General features: G+C 36.0%; 1 protein-coding gene across 10 annotated transcripts in view; it reads right to left on the bottom strand.

The window, feature by feature from the left end:
- KDM6A (lysine demethylase 6A) overlaps positions 1-18,817 on the bottom strand; it is a 191,656-nt gene that overhangs the window by 43,966 nt on the left and 128,873 nt on the right. For 3 of the 10 annotated variants that reach the window (XR_004262774.1, XM_032258554.1, XM_032258562.1), the window contains 9 exons: positions 16,873-16,999; positions 11,173-11,271; positions 10,807-11,026; positions 10,117-10,251; positions 9,512-9,667; positions 8,852-8,947; positions 7,495-7,596; positions 6,405-6,800; positions 1,258-2,036 (listed from right to left, as the gene is read on the bottom strand). Coding sequence is in view for 9 of the 10 variants with exons in the window: in XM_032258554.1 (XP_032114445.1) it covers positions 1,258-2,036; positions 6,405-6,800; positions 7,495-7,596; positions 8,852-8,947; positions 9,512-9,667; positions 10,117-10,251; positions 10,807-11,026; positions 11,173-11,271; positions 16,873-16,999 (2,110 nt within the window). In the remaining variant the exon portion in view is untranslated. The remainder of the gene's footprint in view (positions 1-1,257; positions 2,037-6,404; positions 6,801-7,494; positions 7,597-8,851; positions 8,948-9,511; positions 9,668-10,116; positions 10,252-10,806; positions 11,027-11,172; positions 11,272-16,872; positions 17,000-18,817) is intronic. The other 7 variants (XM_032258555.1, XM_032258557.1, XM_032258556.1 and 4 more) reach the window with 7 other exon arrangements.

Here is an 18,817-nt window from a genome sequence, read left to right as displayed (position 1 = left end):
ACCTAATTAACCTCCAGAGCTTCTGTACAGCAAAAGGAACAATCAGAGTGAACTGGCAACCAACAGAATTGGAAAAAATTTTTGCAATCTACCTATTTGACAAAGGGCTAATATACAGAATTTATAAAGAAATAAAACAGATTTACAGGAAAAAAACAAACCCATCCAAAAGTGGGAGAAGGATATTAACAGACACTTTTCAAAAGAAGACATACATGAGGCCAACAAACATATGAAGAAATGCTCATCATCACTGGTCATTAGAGAAATGCAAATCAAAACCACATTGAGATACCACCTCACGCCAGTTAGAATAGCAATCATTAAAAAAATCTGGAGACAACAGATGCTGGAGAGGATGTGGAGAAACAGGAACACTTTTACACTGTTGGTAGGAGTGTAAACTAGTTCAACCATTGTGGAAGACAATATGGTGCTTCCTCAAGGACCTAGAAATAGAAATTCCATTTGACCCATTACTGGGTATATACATGAAGGATTAGAAATCATTCTATTATAAAGACACATGCACATCTATGTTCACAGCAGCACTGTTTACAATAGAAAAGACCTGGAACCAACCCAAATGCCCATTGACGATAGAATGGACAAGAAAAATGGCACATATACACCATGGAATACTATGCAGCCATAAAAAATGATGAGTTTGTGTCCTCTATAGGGACATGGATGAATCTGGAAACAGTAATTCTCAGCAAACTGACACAAGAACAGAAAATCAAATACCACACGTTCTCACTCATAGGCAGGTGATGAACACTGATAACACATGGACACAGGGAGGGGAGGATCACACACTGGGGTCTGTTGGGGGTGGGCCAAGGGAGGGATGGCAGGATGGCAGGTGGGGGAGGTCAGGGAGGGATAACATGGGGAGAAATGCCATATTTAGGTGACGGGGGGGATGAAGGCAGCAAACCACATTGCCATGTGTGTACCTATGCAACAATCCTGCGTGATCTGCACATGTACCCCAGAACCTAAAGTACAATTAAAATGTAAAAAAAAAAAAAAAAAAAAGCAATTTACGGGATTACTTTTCACATCTGATACATCAATAAATTTGACCTCAACATCTAAGCATAACAAGGCTTCTGTCACACTCTTACTTTAGATGAATGACTACACCATGTTTTGCTCACTTTCCATAACTTAAAAGATCCAAATTATGTTTCAGCATTCTGATCATGCCAGTAAGTCAAACATTTTCACTTTGACGAACTTTCCCACACTAACCTGCATGCCTTCAGAACTTCTGCTGAGCTGGGGTATATGGACACAGACATCGATGGTATGATTTGAGGACTAGGTTTGTGGTTAACCAGAAGCAGATCGGTTTTCATGGGGCTCTGAGATTCTTCCATCCCTTCTCCATTAATTGTGTGTAGCCCACTGTGAGGGCTGTTAAGGCTGGTAACACTGTTTGTGGTTGTCTGCTCAGTGGATTTTGGAGAAGGTGTTGCTGTGGAAATGGCTGAAGATGGTGAAGAGGCAACAGAGTTATCAGTCTTTGTATGAACAGCTGGGTGGATGTTATTGACTTTGTCACAGGTTCCAGTACCCACATTGTTATTGGCTTTTCCCATCAACAAGGCAGAGAGCTGAGGATTGTCTGAACTTAGTAAACCTGGTGACTTAGAATCTCCATGGCTAGGACTGCAAACAGCATCTGCCGTCATCTGGTGGACATGATTAGGAAGTCCCTCGACACTGGCAGTGCTATTAGGTGTCTCTCCAGTGTGCCTGCTTGTTTCAGGCACCGTCAATATGTTTCCTGAAGGCTTGCTCTCTTTGGTTAAGGTAATGCCTTGTTGTCCACCTGAGGTAGCAGTGTGAGAGGAGAGGTGATTGAGAGCAGCCCCCTGTGTTACTGAATTGCTAGGCAGGGTGGGATGTCCATTCTGATTCTGATTACCAGAGCCAGCTGCCTGGAGATGCTGGGAAGGCCCAGTGGAAGAGAGAGGTCGTTCACCATTAGGACCTGCCGAATGTGAACTCTGACCTTTGTGAAGCCCCTAAAATGAAAGAAAAAATAGTTTAAATCTAATATTAAGCAAACTCAGAGGGCATATGCAGAATTTCAAACATAAAAAGAAAAGCCACTAAAAATACATATCTAACTATGTAAGATAATTTGACCCAAGTCCTAAAGTTATAAAAAAGTACCTGTAATTTAGCTAATCAGTATTTAACATCTTTAGAGAAATTTTCCTTTCTTACTATCTAAAATGTCTCCAATATTAGTGTAGAATAAACTATTTCAGATGAAGCATTACAAATTTTAAGTTTCAATATACATATTTTCATCTCTAAAATCAGACATGGATAGACATTACAGATAGAATAATAGATCATTAATATTTAAAAGCCAATGACCACGGATCAACATAAACCAATTCTCACCAGTGTGTCATCTGTTAAAAGATTAAGATAGAAAGTGAGTTCATTAAACCTTTAAAATTATTATTAACATATAATCTTCTGTAATTCAAATCCTATTGTTAAAGCAGCTATCCTCAAAATTAGGGCTGAACTATTAAACCTATGAAAATATTTTAAAAAAACCTAAAGTTTCCCCATCTATCCATCCACACATATTTAAAAGACTAGATAGGCTTGGTGTAGTGGCTCATGTCTGTAATTCTAGCACTTTGGAAGGCCAAGGCAGAAGGATCACTTGAGGCCAGGAGTTTGAGACTAGTCTGGGCAACACAATGAGACTCTGTCTCCACAAAGAAAAAGAAAAGGATAAAGAGGGAAGGGGAAAGAGGAAAGGAAAGGTGGCAGACAAGCTAGGCGTGGTGTTAAGTTTGCCTGTAGTCCAGCCACATACCAGGCTGAGGTGGGAGGATCTCTTGAGCCCAGGAGTTTGAGGCTGCAGTGAGCTAAGATAGTGCCACTGCACTCCAGCCTGGGTGACAGGGCAGAACCTTGTCATTTATTACTACTTTTTTAAAAAGGGGGGAGGGGGAAACATTCTAAGTCTGCACTAATGACTTTGAGATAAACTTCATTTTTCATCAACTTAATTTGAAAAATTAGTAAAGTACACTGCTACTGTTAAAGCAATCTGAGGGAGCAGTATACTAACAGCTAATAGAAGTTTTAAGACCAGAGGAAGATCACTCAGGGCATTTAATGGAATGAAAATATGATAAATAGAACTAAGATATATAATTTTTACCTGAAATTTGCCTCTGGTGTCACAGAGAAACTTCTTTAAGAAGAATATTTTCATTTCATTTTACTGACAAAATAATTAAATAGGACAGCCAATTTTTCAGCAACACTGATTAAAGTAACATTGGAATCATAAAACAATGGTTTAATAGTTTCCAAATTATTATAATTTAAGATCAAACCTAGTAACATGTATGGGATTTACAAGATTATCATAATTATATATTAACATATTTTATCTTATATTCCCAATAATAGACCTCCATCTCCAGAAAAAATTTTAAAGCTGTTGCATTTTGAGTTGAGATTACTTCAGCAACAGGTTAGAGAAATTTAATTTGTCATTAATAAGCCGTAAAGGAATAAAAATACAGCTGATGACAAGATATTTATATACGAAAGGGTGCATTTAATCATCTAGTTAAAATCAGCAAGCATGCCCCTAAAACCAGTTTCTGAAGCCGATAATTTTAAACCAATGCTTTTACTCAATAGGCTTATCTACCTAAAAAACTACATACATTAAAAGTTGATATGCATCAGCCAGGCACAGTGGCTCACGCCTGTAATCCTGGCACTTTGGGAGGTCAAGGCAGGCAGATCACCTGAAGTTAGGAATTCGAGACCAGCCTGGCCAACATGGTAAACCCCTGTCTCTACTAAAATAGAAAAATTAGCTGGGCATGGTGGTAGGCACCTGTAATCCCAGCTACTTGGGAGGCTGAGGCAGGACAATCACTTCAACTCAGGAGGCAGAGGTTGCAGTGAGCCAAAAATCACACCACTGCACTTGAGACTAGGCGACAGAGCCAGACTCTGTCTCAAAAAGAAAAGTTGGTATACATCAATGAGTGTGTAAAGGAGTGCAATTAGTTGTAAATGATTCAATAAGTAACAAAGTTCAATTATAACGAAGGAAGGTTGAAATTTGTAAGTTACATGAAAATTTCTCTTAACGTAAAAATACTGCATATTATATCAAAATTAAGTCTGGGCATTTGAGTTAAAATTTCATCAACTAGAAAATATTTAATTCAGAGCCTAATTATTTAACAAATACACTGATTACAATATGCAGACATGTGACAAAGTAACCATTTTATTACATCTTCTCTATCTGCAGATCAAGGTATTTTAAGCTACAAATTCTTTACAGTGCTTGCTGAATAATCACCTACAATTAATATAATTTTACTTCCATATCTTAAATTATACCCTTGTTACCAAAAGCAATCTGAATAAACTCATTCAAAACCGTAATGTAAATTCCTCCCTTGAACAAAAACTAAAAGGTAGATATACCATTTAGGTCTATCAATTGTCTAGTTTTCATTTCAACTTCAAAAATTATTCAAATAGGTTTATATAAGACAGTTACCAAAAAAAGCCTCTTTATTTAGAGTCTATGATATTAATACCATACATCAATAGCAGAGATGGAGGCTCCCCAGCTGTACTGCTACCACTCTGGGTGCCATCATCATCTTTTAACCTGGATTACAGATATAAGCTCTAAATAGGTCATACCGTTTCTACTTTTGCCTCTTTCAGTCTATCCACAGAATACCAAAGAGGACCTAGTTAAAAACAAAGTTAGACTACATCACTCTTCTGTTCAAAATCCCCCTATAGTATCCTGGATACTCACAATAAAATCCAGTATCCTTTCAAGTTATCCTTGGATATGGTATCCTAAACATGAGGAAACAGTATCCTAAACATGATTTAGCCATCCTGTTTCCAGCTGGAGCACATTTCTCTCTCTCTCACCCCTTGCCTGTCCTATTCTGCCATGCTTGCCACCTTGATTCTCCTCAAACGTGCACAGCACAATCCTATCTTAGGGCCCATTGCTCATGCTGCTCCTTAGACCTGGAACAATCTTACTATAAATAGCTTCAAGGCTCACTCCTGTAACTCTCATCCAAATGTTATTTTTCAGAGAAGGCTTCTCTGCCCTTCTGATTTTTAACTGCAACTCTCCTACCACCAATCTCTAGTATTCTCCTGTTCCCCTTCTAATATATTAGTGCTTTTTTCCGTAGTACTAACCACAACCATCATCAAACATTATATATGTATTGCTTATTTGTTTATTGTCTATTTACCTACACCAAGTAAGACATCTCAGTACGACATGAACCTAGTAGGTAACTCAGTATTTCTCTAGTATAAAGTACTCACCACTTTAGATTAGGGTCCCACCAAGGATATTACTTCAAAAATAAACTTTCAAATCTTAGAAAAAGAACTTATTTTGGTTTTATCAATAATATAAGACTAACCAGCAATCGGCCAAATATTCTCCTTAAGTCAAATATTTCTCATAAATTAATACAAGTACCAGCAATTTGGCTACATGTATTGAAAGTATTTTCTTAAGGCTTACTCTTTGGCCCTTCAGTTTCACCTCAGCGAGTACCTATATCATGGAAACAATCCGAAATACGGGAAATGCTCTATGCACATAAAACCTTCAGAAGTAAAAACTTAGAAATTAAAATGTCTAACGAATGTGCTGACATAGAATAAATTATGACCCATTTCCTTGACAAAAATAATGTTCATGCAATTCATTGCTGTTTCAAAAACTTTAGTGGATCAACTTTGACTTCAAGATAAATTTGGCCTCTCCTTCCCTCCTTCAGCCTCCCCTCTTCATAACCTGTCTTCCAGGCACAATTCACCAGCCCTTTCTTCCCCTAAAGTCTAGTTTCTAGAAGACTCTAACACCTTGGTTATGTGCTCTCCTAGGTACTCTGATAGAACTTTCCCATAGAAGCCACACTTCACAGTCATTATGGTAAATGCTTCTTCACTGGTCTTTTTCTCCCAGTAAAGCAAATATCTAACACCCAGCGTAGTGCCTAATCTTAAGTAGGCAATTTATGCAGAAATGAACTAAGTAATATTACATAAACGTGCTTATGATGCCACTGCAAATTAACGGTGTATTTTGGGTATTATATGATCTATTTTCTTCCTTTGTAAATTTGCCAGGTTATCTATGTTGGTAGAAATTGTACAAAGGGAACAAAGATATACTCACATATGTACATAATGAATCACAATTTAGTAATAACATTGTAGTGCTACAAAATTCTTACATAAAGCCAGTTCCCCAAACACTTCCCTGAAAGTGTACAAAACCCAATAAAAACAATTATGTGAAAAACTAACAATGCAGCTAGTCCTTCTATTACCTGAGTGGAGTTAGACAGTTGGTTTTTCCACGGCTCCTCTGCGCTGCTGGTCAGGTTTGTGCGGTTATGAGGTAGAGTGAGTGCGTTTCGCTGCAGGTAAGGCACGTTTCCATTACTTCCACTTCCTGTTACATGATTATTGCCTATCAAAATACTGTCTGTACTTCCCAGCGTTCTTGATGTGCTACAGGGAACATGGCCAGCAGAAAAGGGTCCATTGGCCAAAGGCTGCCCAGGGCAGGCAGGACGGACTCCAGGCTGAGAGACACTGGGCACTCTGGTCAGAGCAAGCTGTGGTTGCTGGCCAGAGACTGAGTTTGTAGGCAGTGATGAGTCAGCTGTTGGCCCATTAGGAATTCCAGTAGATCGTACCTGTGCAACTCCTGTTGGTCTCATCTGTCAAAGAACAAGGGAAAAGTAAATGTTGGTATGTAATCTATAGGGAGAGAATCTATAGGAGACAGAATATGAAGATGGTTCATTAGGGAATGTGTGATTTTACCCAAACGCTTAATTTCTCTATGTTGAAAAATACATACTAAAACAAGAAATTGTATTCGTTCATTTTAAAATAAGCTTCCTTGGAAAAGCAGAAATCTGTATCATTAAAAAAAAAAAAAAAAGAAAAAAGAAATCCCATTAGTAATGACAAAAGGAAGCAGCTGAAAATTATAGAAAATGACTCCTGAACTTACAGGTCCTTGTCTCAACCACAAAAGAAGGGGCATCTCAAAATTTCATTCTGTTACATCTATGCCAGATCCTGTAAACTAAGCCCTAAAGACTTTGCCTCAGTTTAGGATCACTTGTTAAGTACTAAAAAATGTAATGTAAACAAACCCTTAGAATACATGTGAAATATCATGTAAATAAATAAAATACAAAGTATTGTGTTCAAAATTAAATTTGTAGTTGCTTTTGTCTAAAAATCTCCATCAATTACCAGTATTTTAGGATATAGAGATTACTAAACTCTGTCAAATACCAGTAGAAAGTAAAAGTGAACATAAACATGCTCTAAAATGATATTAGAGTCAATAAAAATACTCAATATGCTAACAAATTTTAGGGAAAAATATGCTATACACACTTGGTGTTGCTGCATTAAGACAAACTGACTTTCCAGCTGTTCCAGCATCAGTTTCTGTGCTGGATTTAAATTATTTCTATTTGCGCGGAGCTGTTCCAAGTGCTAGAAGAAGAACAAAAAGAGAATATAGTCAAAGATATATTTAGGAAATAAGATCACTATTCTAAGCAACCTTTCCCTAAAATGACTAAACTCAGAACTACTATCTGGTCAAACATACTGTTTTCTGACCAAGAGTCATATACTCCAAGATGAAGTCCTTTAATAAGCCTGAGAAATGTAAGAAGGAACTAAGCATTCATCTGAACAAAGTTTACTATGAATTCTTTGCAAAAGATGGGCATGAAATTTTACTCATCCATACAGTATTTTTCGGTATTCACACAGAAAGCTCTTGAAGCTTAAAAATATATTGATAAGTATGCTAAAAGCAGCACTGTTTGGAATAGGCAAAGTCTGAAGACAACCTGAATGTTCAAAATTAGTGATCTGCTTAAATAAGGGTGTTACATCTATATAAAGAAATATGATGTAACCATAAAAGAACAAGGAAGCTCTTCACATACTGATGTGGAAAAGTCTATAAAATACGTTGTCAACAGTAAATAAGAATCCTATCATTTGTGCAAAAAAGAAGAAAAATAATAATACATGTGAGAAAGAGGGGGATGTATATTTGCTTGTACATGCATAACACACCTCTGGAATGATAGATAAGAAATTAGTAATACCAGTTGCATTTTGAATGGGTAGGGATCAGAGTTAGAAGAAAACTTTACCCTATACACCCTATATTCATACTTTATGCAGTGTGAACCATGTGAATACATTACCTGTTTATTTATTTATTTATTTTTAAAGAAGAAATTAAAAACAAGAATGAATGATTTCCATTATTCTGGTAAATGCCAGCTTGTTTTACTTTTGTTCAGATTAATTGAATGTACTACCATTTAACTTACAAGAATTAATACTTAGGGCTGGGTGCAGTGGCTGACACCTGTAATCCCAGAACTTTTGGGAGCCCAAGGTGGGTGGATCACTTGAGATCAGGAGTTCGAGACCAGTCTGGCCAATATGGCGAAACCCAATCTCTACCAAAATACAAAAATTAGCTGGGTGTGATGGCACATGCCTGCAATCCCAGCTACTCTGAAGGCTAAGGCACAAGAATCACTTTAACACAGGATGCGGAGGTTGCAGTGAGCTGAGATTACGCCACTATACTCCAGCCTGGGTGACAGAGCAAGACTCTGGTCTCAAAAAGAAAATAGAATTAATACTTCAAGAACTGAAAGTTTGCTACCTCTACTCCTCTTTAATAGAAAAAACAATCTGTCAAAAACATCTTACATACCTGTAATTTCTGTGGTGTCAAACACCATGAATGAGCTTGTTGCTGTACTGGAGGATGTGACACAGCATGTCCACCACTCCAATTGTCAGAAGTATTCTGAGGAAAATTGATTTAAAAAAAAAAAAAAATTAAAGGATATTTGGTTAAATCCATAGTTGTTAATAATGACTAGAGGAGGCCAAATGACTATGAATTGGAATATTTACATGTTAAAAAGATGTTACAACATTCAATTATTTTAAAAATAATTTTACATGCATATTAAACTTAGAAATAATATATTTAAAAATTACTGACTATTTAATAAGCCACCCAAAAAGGCCCACCCTCAAACTATGGCCCAAACAGCTAGCCTAAATACCACACTGTCCACTAGATCCAACATTAAATTTATTTCAATGTCAGTAAAAAGTGATGATGAAAAGTGTGCTGAGATCTTAACGGCAGGGAGATGAATAAAATGATTTGATGAATGCAAATTTATCCCTACTTTCTATATTTAATATGATACTAAGGGTTTGGGATGGAAAAACTCAAACCTTTCACTCTTTGATGTCCACAGATTTAAAATGAAGGACAGGAAATGTTCAAACTGCACAATTTCAGGGCAGCTGAAGCTTCTTTTTTGACTGGGATTTTCTATTTCTCTAAAACATATACCTTTGTTGGACTAGATGTTCTTTTCCTCTTGGCAGGACTGGACAGGTCATCTACTTGGCTAGAAGGAATCATGTGTAGTGGCAAGGATTGCTGTGAAATTGGTGTTTGACTGAGGCCTAATACAGGTTCAGTATTTGGATGATGAGGTTTACATGCCTAAGAATCACAGAAGGAAGACAAAAATAGGGTTCTATATATTCTTAATTCATTCCTTCAAATTATAAAACTTCACAAGCTGCATACTTTTCAAAGCTATGTGGACATCGCTGATTGCAATGATTGAAAATCAAAATTAAATGATTCGTCAATGGAATAATGTGTACCTTCCTTTGAAAAACTTGCCTTAAAAATTAAATAAACCACTGTAGCATTATTTTAAGAAATCTTCAAAATCATGAAAATGCACAAAGGTTCTAAGCTGGTACCCCAAAATCTTTTCCCATATCAGAGGGAGTTTTATTTTGATCTAGATTCCCTTTGCAATTAAAGCAAAAGGCTTTTCATTACTAAAAGCCTCCTGTGCTTAGTAAATTAAGCTTGACCACTAGAGAATTGAAAAGAACCCTTAAAGCTGGGCACCTGCAGAACATAACCCAACTTCTCACCTGCTGTGCTGTGTTCATGGCACCCTGCCTGGAGGTAAGCTCTGCGGGAATTGGTAGGCTCCACGCCTCCTCAATACTAGGAAGTAATTTAGTTTTATTCTGTAGACTACCTTGTGGAAGGTTACACAACTGAGCCTAGGAAAAATTATGTAAAAAGCAAATTTAACACAAGCCTACTTGAGTAAGAGCAAGTCCACTAAATCTTCCTAAATGCTATAGCTAATTGTTTTTAAAAGAAAACAGATTCTTAATTTGGGGCTTTAGAAGACACTAAGTATAAAGAGGGTTACCGGAATATAAACCTTTGTGAGAATCAAAACAAAGCTGAGCTCTGTTTTCAGAGTTCTCATAGCTGTCTTCTCATGAAACTCCAAGCAAGAGTGAAAGACTGTTTGTGTTTTCTCTAAAATGCTATGACAACTTAAAAATGTAGACAGTACATAGAAAAAAATTATGTAAATTAATATGCATCAACAGAGTAAACGTGCAAAAGAGCATCTTTTAAAATACTGCATATCCTACTTAAAATGAAAAGTAAAATAATATTACAAGCTATGGTATGTTTACAAAATATGGAAACAGATTATAGACATCAAAACACAACTAGACAAACTTTCCAGCCACCCTCCTTCTGCCTGAGTGTTCTGGGGAAATATGTGGATTTAAAAAACTGCTATTTAAAAATTTTACCTGTAAATACTTAATGCGTGCTGCAAGTGCAGAGGTATTACTACAACTTTTGCTTCTAGTTGCATTTAAGTAGCATTTAATGGCATCCTGAGGCTGGTTGCAGGATTCATAGAGAGTGCCTAGGTCCATCCAGGCTGCAGAATGGCCATGGTCCAATTGTACAGCACAAATATAAGCCTGTAAAGCATCCATGGGCTGATTTTGCTGCTGATACAGCACACTGGAAAGAGGAAATTAAGAAAAAGTATGTCAACTAGAAGAATTGCTTGGTTTTATAATATGATTTAAACTATGAAGTATAATATATGTGATGCAAACATCTTTGTATATCAATTAAATTACTAATGTTTTAATATAAAGGCTTACCCTATTGAACACCATGTATCTGCACTTGCTTCTGATTTATCAATAGACTGCCGGTAAGATATAAAGGCATCCTGAACTTTCCCAATACTTGAATAGCACCTGAGGGGGGAGGGGGGAGAAGTCGAGAGAATTCCATTAATACTGAAACAAATTAATCTGCTGAAAGGATGGACTATCTATCACAGGAAGTTTTTTTTTTTTTTTTTTTTTTTTTTTTTTTTTTTTTTTTTTTGAGGCGGAGTTTCGCTTTCGTTACCCAGGCTGGAGTGCAATGGCGCGATCTCGGCTCACCGCAACCTCCGCCTCCTGGGTTCAGGCAATTCTCCTGCCCCAGCATCCTGAGTTGCTGGGATTACAGGCACGCGCCACCATGCCCAGCTAATTTTTTGTATTTTTAGTAGAGACAGGGTTTCACCATGTTGACCAGGATGGTCTTGATCTCTTGACCTCGTGATCCACCCGCCTCGGCCTCCCACAGTGCTGGGATTACAGGCTTGAGCCACCGCGCCCGGCCCACAGCAAGTTTTTTAAAAACCCTCATAAGCTAATATATTGTATGTGTATGTGTGTGTATATACTTGGTAACTATAATGAATATAATTAGCCCTTCAACAAACCATGCTATAGTCTGTCTTATAGGTGCTAAAAAGCATGCTGCATTAATGAACTCTATTAAAATAATTAGGGGACATATCACTTCAGTATTATAATACTGAGAGCTGCATGCACACGAGCACACGCAAACACACATGCCACTCTTCTTATATAGCTTGACCTCTAGTTCCTATACCGTCAAAATACAGAGTTAAAAACAAAAATCTTAAGATTGCTGGCTCAGATTTCAATTTCCCTTTCCCAAGTAACAACACTGAGGGCAATAATTCTTTAATTCATAAAAAATGCACACGTAAGACATAATCTCAAACTAAGTATCAAAAATAGTTTAAAGAGCAATATTTTATGACTAAAGGTAGCAATGTAAGATTAAAGATTCAAGAACTGCGATTTTCTTAATGCGAATATACTTGACGGATACACGGATAACAGCGGAAACTGCAGATAAAGAAATTATCTTCTTATTCTGGGCACTAAAGGAAAAAGAAAAAAACAAAAACCCAGTCCCTATTTTCATGAAGCTTACAATTTAGTTCACAAATGAAGATACATTAAAAATGTCATGGTATCATATCAAATGGCCAGTAGAGAGACAATAATTGGTCTGAGAATTTAGGATAAGAAGAGATGACCATATACTGCAAGATTTAGGAAAGGCAAAAAAGGGGAAGAGTAAGAGTAAGAGATTTGAATATGTAAAGATGCATATTATTTAGTGATTCCTAATTCCCAGCCAGAATATGGCATGTTTGCCAGCAAACAAATTGAAAAGACAACATACACATACATAAAGTTTTTCCAACAATTAATATTTATGGTGTAATTCTTTTATTTTGAATACTATTGACTGATAGTAAATTGTAAAAAAAAAAAAAAAAAAAAATTTAATGTCTTTACTTGCTCAAACACCATATTTCTATCCTCATAATTATTCTTTGAAATTGTACTGATTTACGTAACCTAAAATTCTGGGAACCACCGATTCAGGCAGAGAAGATGAGAAAAGGGATTTTAAATGGATTTGAACAGCATGAGCAAAACCTAATGTATATACAGGAAAGCACAGATATGAAACAGTAGAGAATTTTAAATCCAGCCAAAGAATACCCTGAAGTTTGCTTTTCTAACAAGCAGAATAGCATGATGAAAGCACTTTATAGGAATATTAATTTTCTAACAATGTGTAGGCCAGACTGAAAAGAAAATAAGTTGCAGACAGTAAAAACGAAGGTGGCTACATTCACTGGTTTGGAACAGGCCAAAATTGGAGTGAAAGTACTGGAAGCAGAAAAAAAAAAAAAAAAAAAAAAAAAAGACGAGAGAAACAAGAAACCAAAAGATTGATAAAGACTTTATGATTAATTGATTAGATGTTCACGGGGTGGAGAAATGTAACTTAGTATTTAAGATTGATTAAATAGAAAAGAAATGGTGATCTTTTGGCAAAAGTGAAAGGAGAAGGAGTTGGTTTGGGGAAGAACACGGTGAATATGGTTTGAAATATGCTGACTTTGACACGATGTTAGGACATTAAAATGGGAAATGTTAAGTAACGAATAGGAGATGTGGTCCTGGAGTTTAAGATACCTTTAAGTATTGAAATCTAGATTTGGAATTCATCCATATGAAAGAGAGGCTGTAAAAACACAGGACACCTACAAGGGAGATGTAAAAATAAGCCTAAGGAATCACTAATCTTGTGGATTGAGAGAGATAAGAAATGTCAGTGATTGAGACAGAGAAGGCAGTTTCAGAGTGCATCTACAAACTGTTTTATGAAGGAAAAATTCATGAGAAGAGATCAGCAACAATGCCAAACAGGGACAGACACAAGAGTGAAAGGGAATACTTAACAGATAGTAGAAAACATGCTCTTTTTGTAGCTGTTGTGAAATTAAAGCCATCTCAGATTTATAGATGAATTTGCCTAACAGCTGGGAGAAATAAGCAGTTCTTCCCAAAACTAATGTTTTAACATTCCATTCCTACAAAGTCAAAGTAGGAAACCAACGTGCCCAGATACAGATGTCCCAGTCCCATCATCAGCCATTTTTCCTCTAATAAAAATAGGTTCCTCTGAGACAGTCTTGTGTAATTAAAAAACCCCAGCATGAATCTAGGGTCTAATCCCTGCTCTCATACTAATTACTTGTGATTTTGAACCCACTTTCTAAATCTGTGAAGTGGCAGAATTTACAAGGTTAACTAGGTGACCTCCCTGGTCCCTTCCAGTGGTAACATTCTATAGTTCTGTGATAACACAGTCAATGACTGGTGCTAGCATAACACAATACCACATCACAATTTTACTTTCATATACACGTGCCAAATGACAAGCAAAGTCCATCTTCAACAAAAAGACCTGAATGCAGAGGTTAAGTAGCAGAAAGCCTCAGAAATACCAGGGTCATCAAATCCCAAAGTTTCTTACTGACAACTGAGGTCTTCATTTGGAGCTTTAGAAACTTCTAAAATATAATTTATTCGTAAAATTTTTCTTACGATAAACAGATTAGAGGCAACGCATTACAAGGCAGTGAAAGAGAGTAAGAAAAGTCTACTAAAGGACTCAGAATTGTATTATTACAGATGGAAAATAATATGTCTCAAATGATTATCTTGAACTCAAAACCAAGTTAAATTGTGATAAGCATCCTTTAATTAGTCAGGAAAAGTGTATTGTATATTTGGAAAAATTTATCCAAAAAGATTAAATTAAAAGCATTGTGATGTTTCGTAATGTTTTACAATGTAAAATTAGCTAACTGGAAAAAAAACGACTGAAGTACTGCTCACTGAAATACTGATGATGAAATACTGCTCATTGAAGCTGAAAACTACAGCATGCCTACAATAGTTAATTCTACATATGGTTTATTATACATTAATTTTATATAACTAGAATTTAAATGTAAAATCCTATACTAAAAAGACATCTATACTACTGTATTAAACTATCTTAGGTCAGAAGGAAAATACTTTCTAGTATACATTTTTTTTAATCTATGCTAAAAAGAAATTTTCATATATAAACCTGAAAGCAAGAGACAGGCACCCCGTTTCCCAGTTCCAGACCTCCTTTACAGTCACCATATGAAGCCTCATACTCCACAACACTAATAGGATTAATGCTAGCTCCAAAAGCAAATGGAGTTTAGTTAGTTCATTTCATCCATTTATCAAATAGCTACTTTGGTCAGGCAAAAAAGATACAAAAATAATAAAATCCAAACACAGAAGTTTGGACCTTCAAGCTTCACGTAGAAACAACCCAAATGAGGCTCTTTTACAAGCCTGGGGAGGGATTAGGAAATCCTCACCCCAAAATAGGTAGCTTTCCAGTCAACTCTTATTGTATGTTAATAATGAGTTAATCAAATATTTTTAAAAAATTTTGTTTCTTAACCTTCTAAGCATAATATGAGTAATCGAATATTTTTATAGAAGGAAACATCTTACTATTACTTTGTTTCATACAAGCATACTTTGCTTAAAGGAAAAATGAAGCCATATAACTAAAATTTAATGTGATTATATGGCAAATTTACTTACAATCAAATATTCTATGTAAAAAATAATAGAACAAAACTTAAAATTAAAACAGGGTAACTTCAAAAAAAGTCATAAAACTGGAACCTTTAGAGCAGAAAGGTACCTAACAGATCTTCTAACCCAGGGTTTCTCAACTGCAGCATTACTGACATTTGGAGCCAGCACTTCTTTGTTGTAGAGGACTGTCCCATGCATTGCAGCATGTTTAGCAGCATCCCTGGTCTCTACCCATTATACGAAAGTAGCACACCCCACAGCTGGGATGACAGAAATAAATGTCTCTAAACATTGTGAAATGTCCTTGGCAGGGGCGGCAAAACAGCCTGCCCCTGAGGACCACTGATCTAATACAATTATCTAATATGTTAAACAAAAATTGAGGCTTTTAGAGGTTTAACTAAACCATCCACAATTCCAAAAACAGTAGCTGAATCAGAACTTGAATCCAAGTCTCTTGGCTCCTAGTACACTGATCTTTTCACAATGTCATGAAAGCTAAAAGTGATTAGGAATCAAAATACAATCTGATGATAGTCTAAAACTATAATCTATCAGATATTTATGCATGAGGTATAGTTCAGATCACTAAGCATAATCCAGACATTCAATGTATAAACAGTATGCAGGAAAGTTTATAAACTTACAGAAAACTATTTTCATTATACAACACTTCTCCATTCCAACAAATCTAATACTGTATTTACTTTCTCACTGTAAGATTTCAAGAATAACTGTAATTTGAGATTTATTCTGTCAATTCTAACGTAAATATCATTAATCAAAATTATAAATTATAAAGCTTCCGTTGACTACCAGTAGTCATCAGGCAGATGAGAAATTAATCCTCTGATAAAGCAGACATATAGAAAAAATATTATAAGTCTGAAGGAAAGGCATTTAAATACTTCATTTAAAATTACTACTGGAGCCGGGCGCAGTGGCACACATCTGTAATCCCAGCACTTTGGGGCCTGAGGCGGGTGGATCATGAGGTCAGGAGTTCAAGACCAGCCTGGCCAATATGGTAAAACCCCGTCTCTACTAAAAATACAAAAAATTAACTTGGCGTGGTAGCGTGCATCTGCAGTCCCAGCTACTTGGGAGGCTGAGGCAGGAGAATTGCTTGAACCCAGTAGGCGGAGGTTGCAGTGAGGCAAGGCTGCATAACTGTACTCCAGCCTGGGCAACAGAGCAAGACTCCATCTCAAAAACAAAAACAAAAACAAAAAACAAAAAGTAAAAATAAAAATTACTATTGGATAAGACTTTTTAAAAAAACTAGCAATAATTCAAATCAAATAAAAATCCAATACCAAAATAAGAAATGTCCTGCTAGACCAGATTATGCTATGAAAAAACTACCACATTTGGAAACTTAATTTTATTGTTTAACTTCGAAGAATCTTGGTAATAATGTATTTAGAAGAGAAAACATACTGATCAGGTTAGATATGTAAACTAACATTTTAGATTTTAATTCAAATCTCTTAGCTGGAATAGATAAAAGCAAACATAATGTCTGTTAAGTCTCACCTTCCGAGGAAATACCAGGACTGGCCAGAATTAGGATCTGCTTCCAAGGACTTCTGGAGATACTGAATAGCATAGCTTTCCTTGGTGGCTTTATCTCCCAGAAGATCTACAGTGTGATGCATCCAACCTATAATAAATAATTTAAAAATATTTACATAAGTGATTTAATTGTTCTTCTATGTTTAAGAATACCAAGCAGAAAACAAACAAAAAAAGTACTCTTTTCCGTCAATATATTAATTTAATTTGGAGTACACATTTCCACAACTTAGAACTGCCAATTCTGGCTGTAAGAAAGTCAGTTTCTCACAGTAAGGTCCTGTAAAAGCTTCGAAGAGCTTTCATTCAAGACAAATTAAAACAATTTTTAGTACTGATTTAACAGATTATAAATCATAGACTTTTCTGATTTTGATATTTAAAAACATCCAAGTTATGAAACAAAGAATATAAAGATGTTAAGTCTTATTTACTATTCCATGTAAAAATAAATTAATGTGCTTATGTGCGTGTTTTTTTTTTTTTTTTGAGCCGGAGTCCTGCTCTTTCACCAGGCTGGAGTGCAGTGGTACAATCTCAGCTCACTGCAACCTCTGCCTCTCAGGTTCAAGTAATTCTCCTGCCTCGGCCTCCTGAGTAGCTGTGACTACAGGCACATGTCACCACACCCAGCTAATTTTTGCATTTTTAGTAGAGACAGGGTTTCAGCAATTTGGCCAGAATGGTCTCGATCTCTTGACCTTATGATCTGCCCAACTCAGCCTCCCAAAGTGCTGGGATTACAGGCATGAGCTACCGCACCCAGCCAATTACAAATCTCTAAGACATTCCATTAACAAAATGTTTATTTCCAAGAAATAAATATAAGGCTATAGAATCAACAATAGTTCAGATTAAAAAACATACGAACACTCCTACCTCACTGGCACTGGCTACATATATTCACACTCTATAAGATAAAAACTATAGGCCAAGCACAGTGGCTCACACCTGTAATCCCAGAATTTTGGGAGGCTGAGGCAGAAGGATCGCTTGATGCCAGGAGTTTGAGACCAGCCTGGGTAACACAGAGAGAGATCTTGTCTCTACAAAAGAAACTTTTTTAAATTAGCCAGGTGTGATGGCATGTGCCTATAGCCCTAGCTACTCAGGAGGCTGAGGTAGGAGGATCACCTGAGCCCAGGAGTTTGAGGGTGCAGTGAGCTATGATCACACCACTGTATTCCAGACAGGGGGATAGAGCGAGACTCTGTCTAAAATAAATAAGCAAACAAACTAACCAACTATAAAGTATTTGACGATTGAAAAAAACAAACACTGCCTTCATAATAAAACCTTAGTTTTGTTTCTAATTTTATCCATTAGGATTTTACTTGAGTTGCCTACAGTTTTAAGAATTTTAAGAGTGTCAAAATATTTGTTTTTATTCAGTGATTTATAATTATTTTTATGTATATTATCTAAAGATAATGATAAAATCTAAGTTTAAGTGACTAAAACTATATAAAAATAGTACACTATAAAATCTTCATATTACTACAATGTTGGTTAAAAATTAATAAATGACTTGCCCAGACCAAAAACAAAACTGTAAAAACAACCCAATTATCAAATTCAAACAAGAAACATGACTTAAGCAACAAAATTAAACGCTGGGGAGTTCCTTCACAACCTTTTTGGTGATAGTTACACCTGATATCCAAATGAATAGATTCCTTCATGTTACACATTAGAATAGAAGTGCATACTTACAGTGTCAGATGTTCTACAATTTATAGATAAACTGTTTTATAGTCATAACTGATAAAGCTATGAAAGCAAGGTCACCAACCATTAAGTGACATTAGGTAAATCACAACTTCATTAAGTGCTTAAGCACATATCTGGCACAAAGGAAGTATTCGATCTTTCTTGGGTTAAATACTGGGGAGTAATTTTGATAATT

This window comes from Sapajus apella, unplaced genomic scaffold (assembly GCF_009761245.1).
Source record: "Sapajus apella isolate SASKATOON/1434 unplaced genomic scaffold, GSC_monkey_1.0 scaffold103, whole genome shotgun sequence".
Lineage (NCBI taxonomy): Eukaryota > Metazoa > Chordata > Mammalia > Primates > Cebidae > Sapajus > Sapajus apella.
Note: the sequence above shows the minus strand (reverse complement) of the source record. Positions and strands in the feature narration are given on the sequence as shown.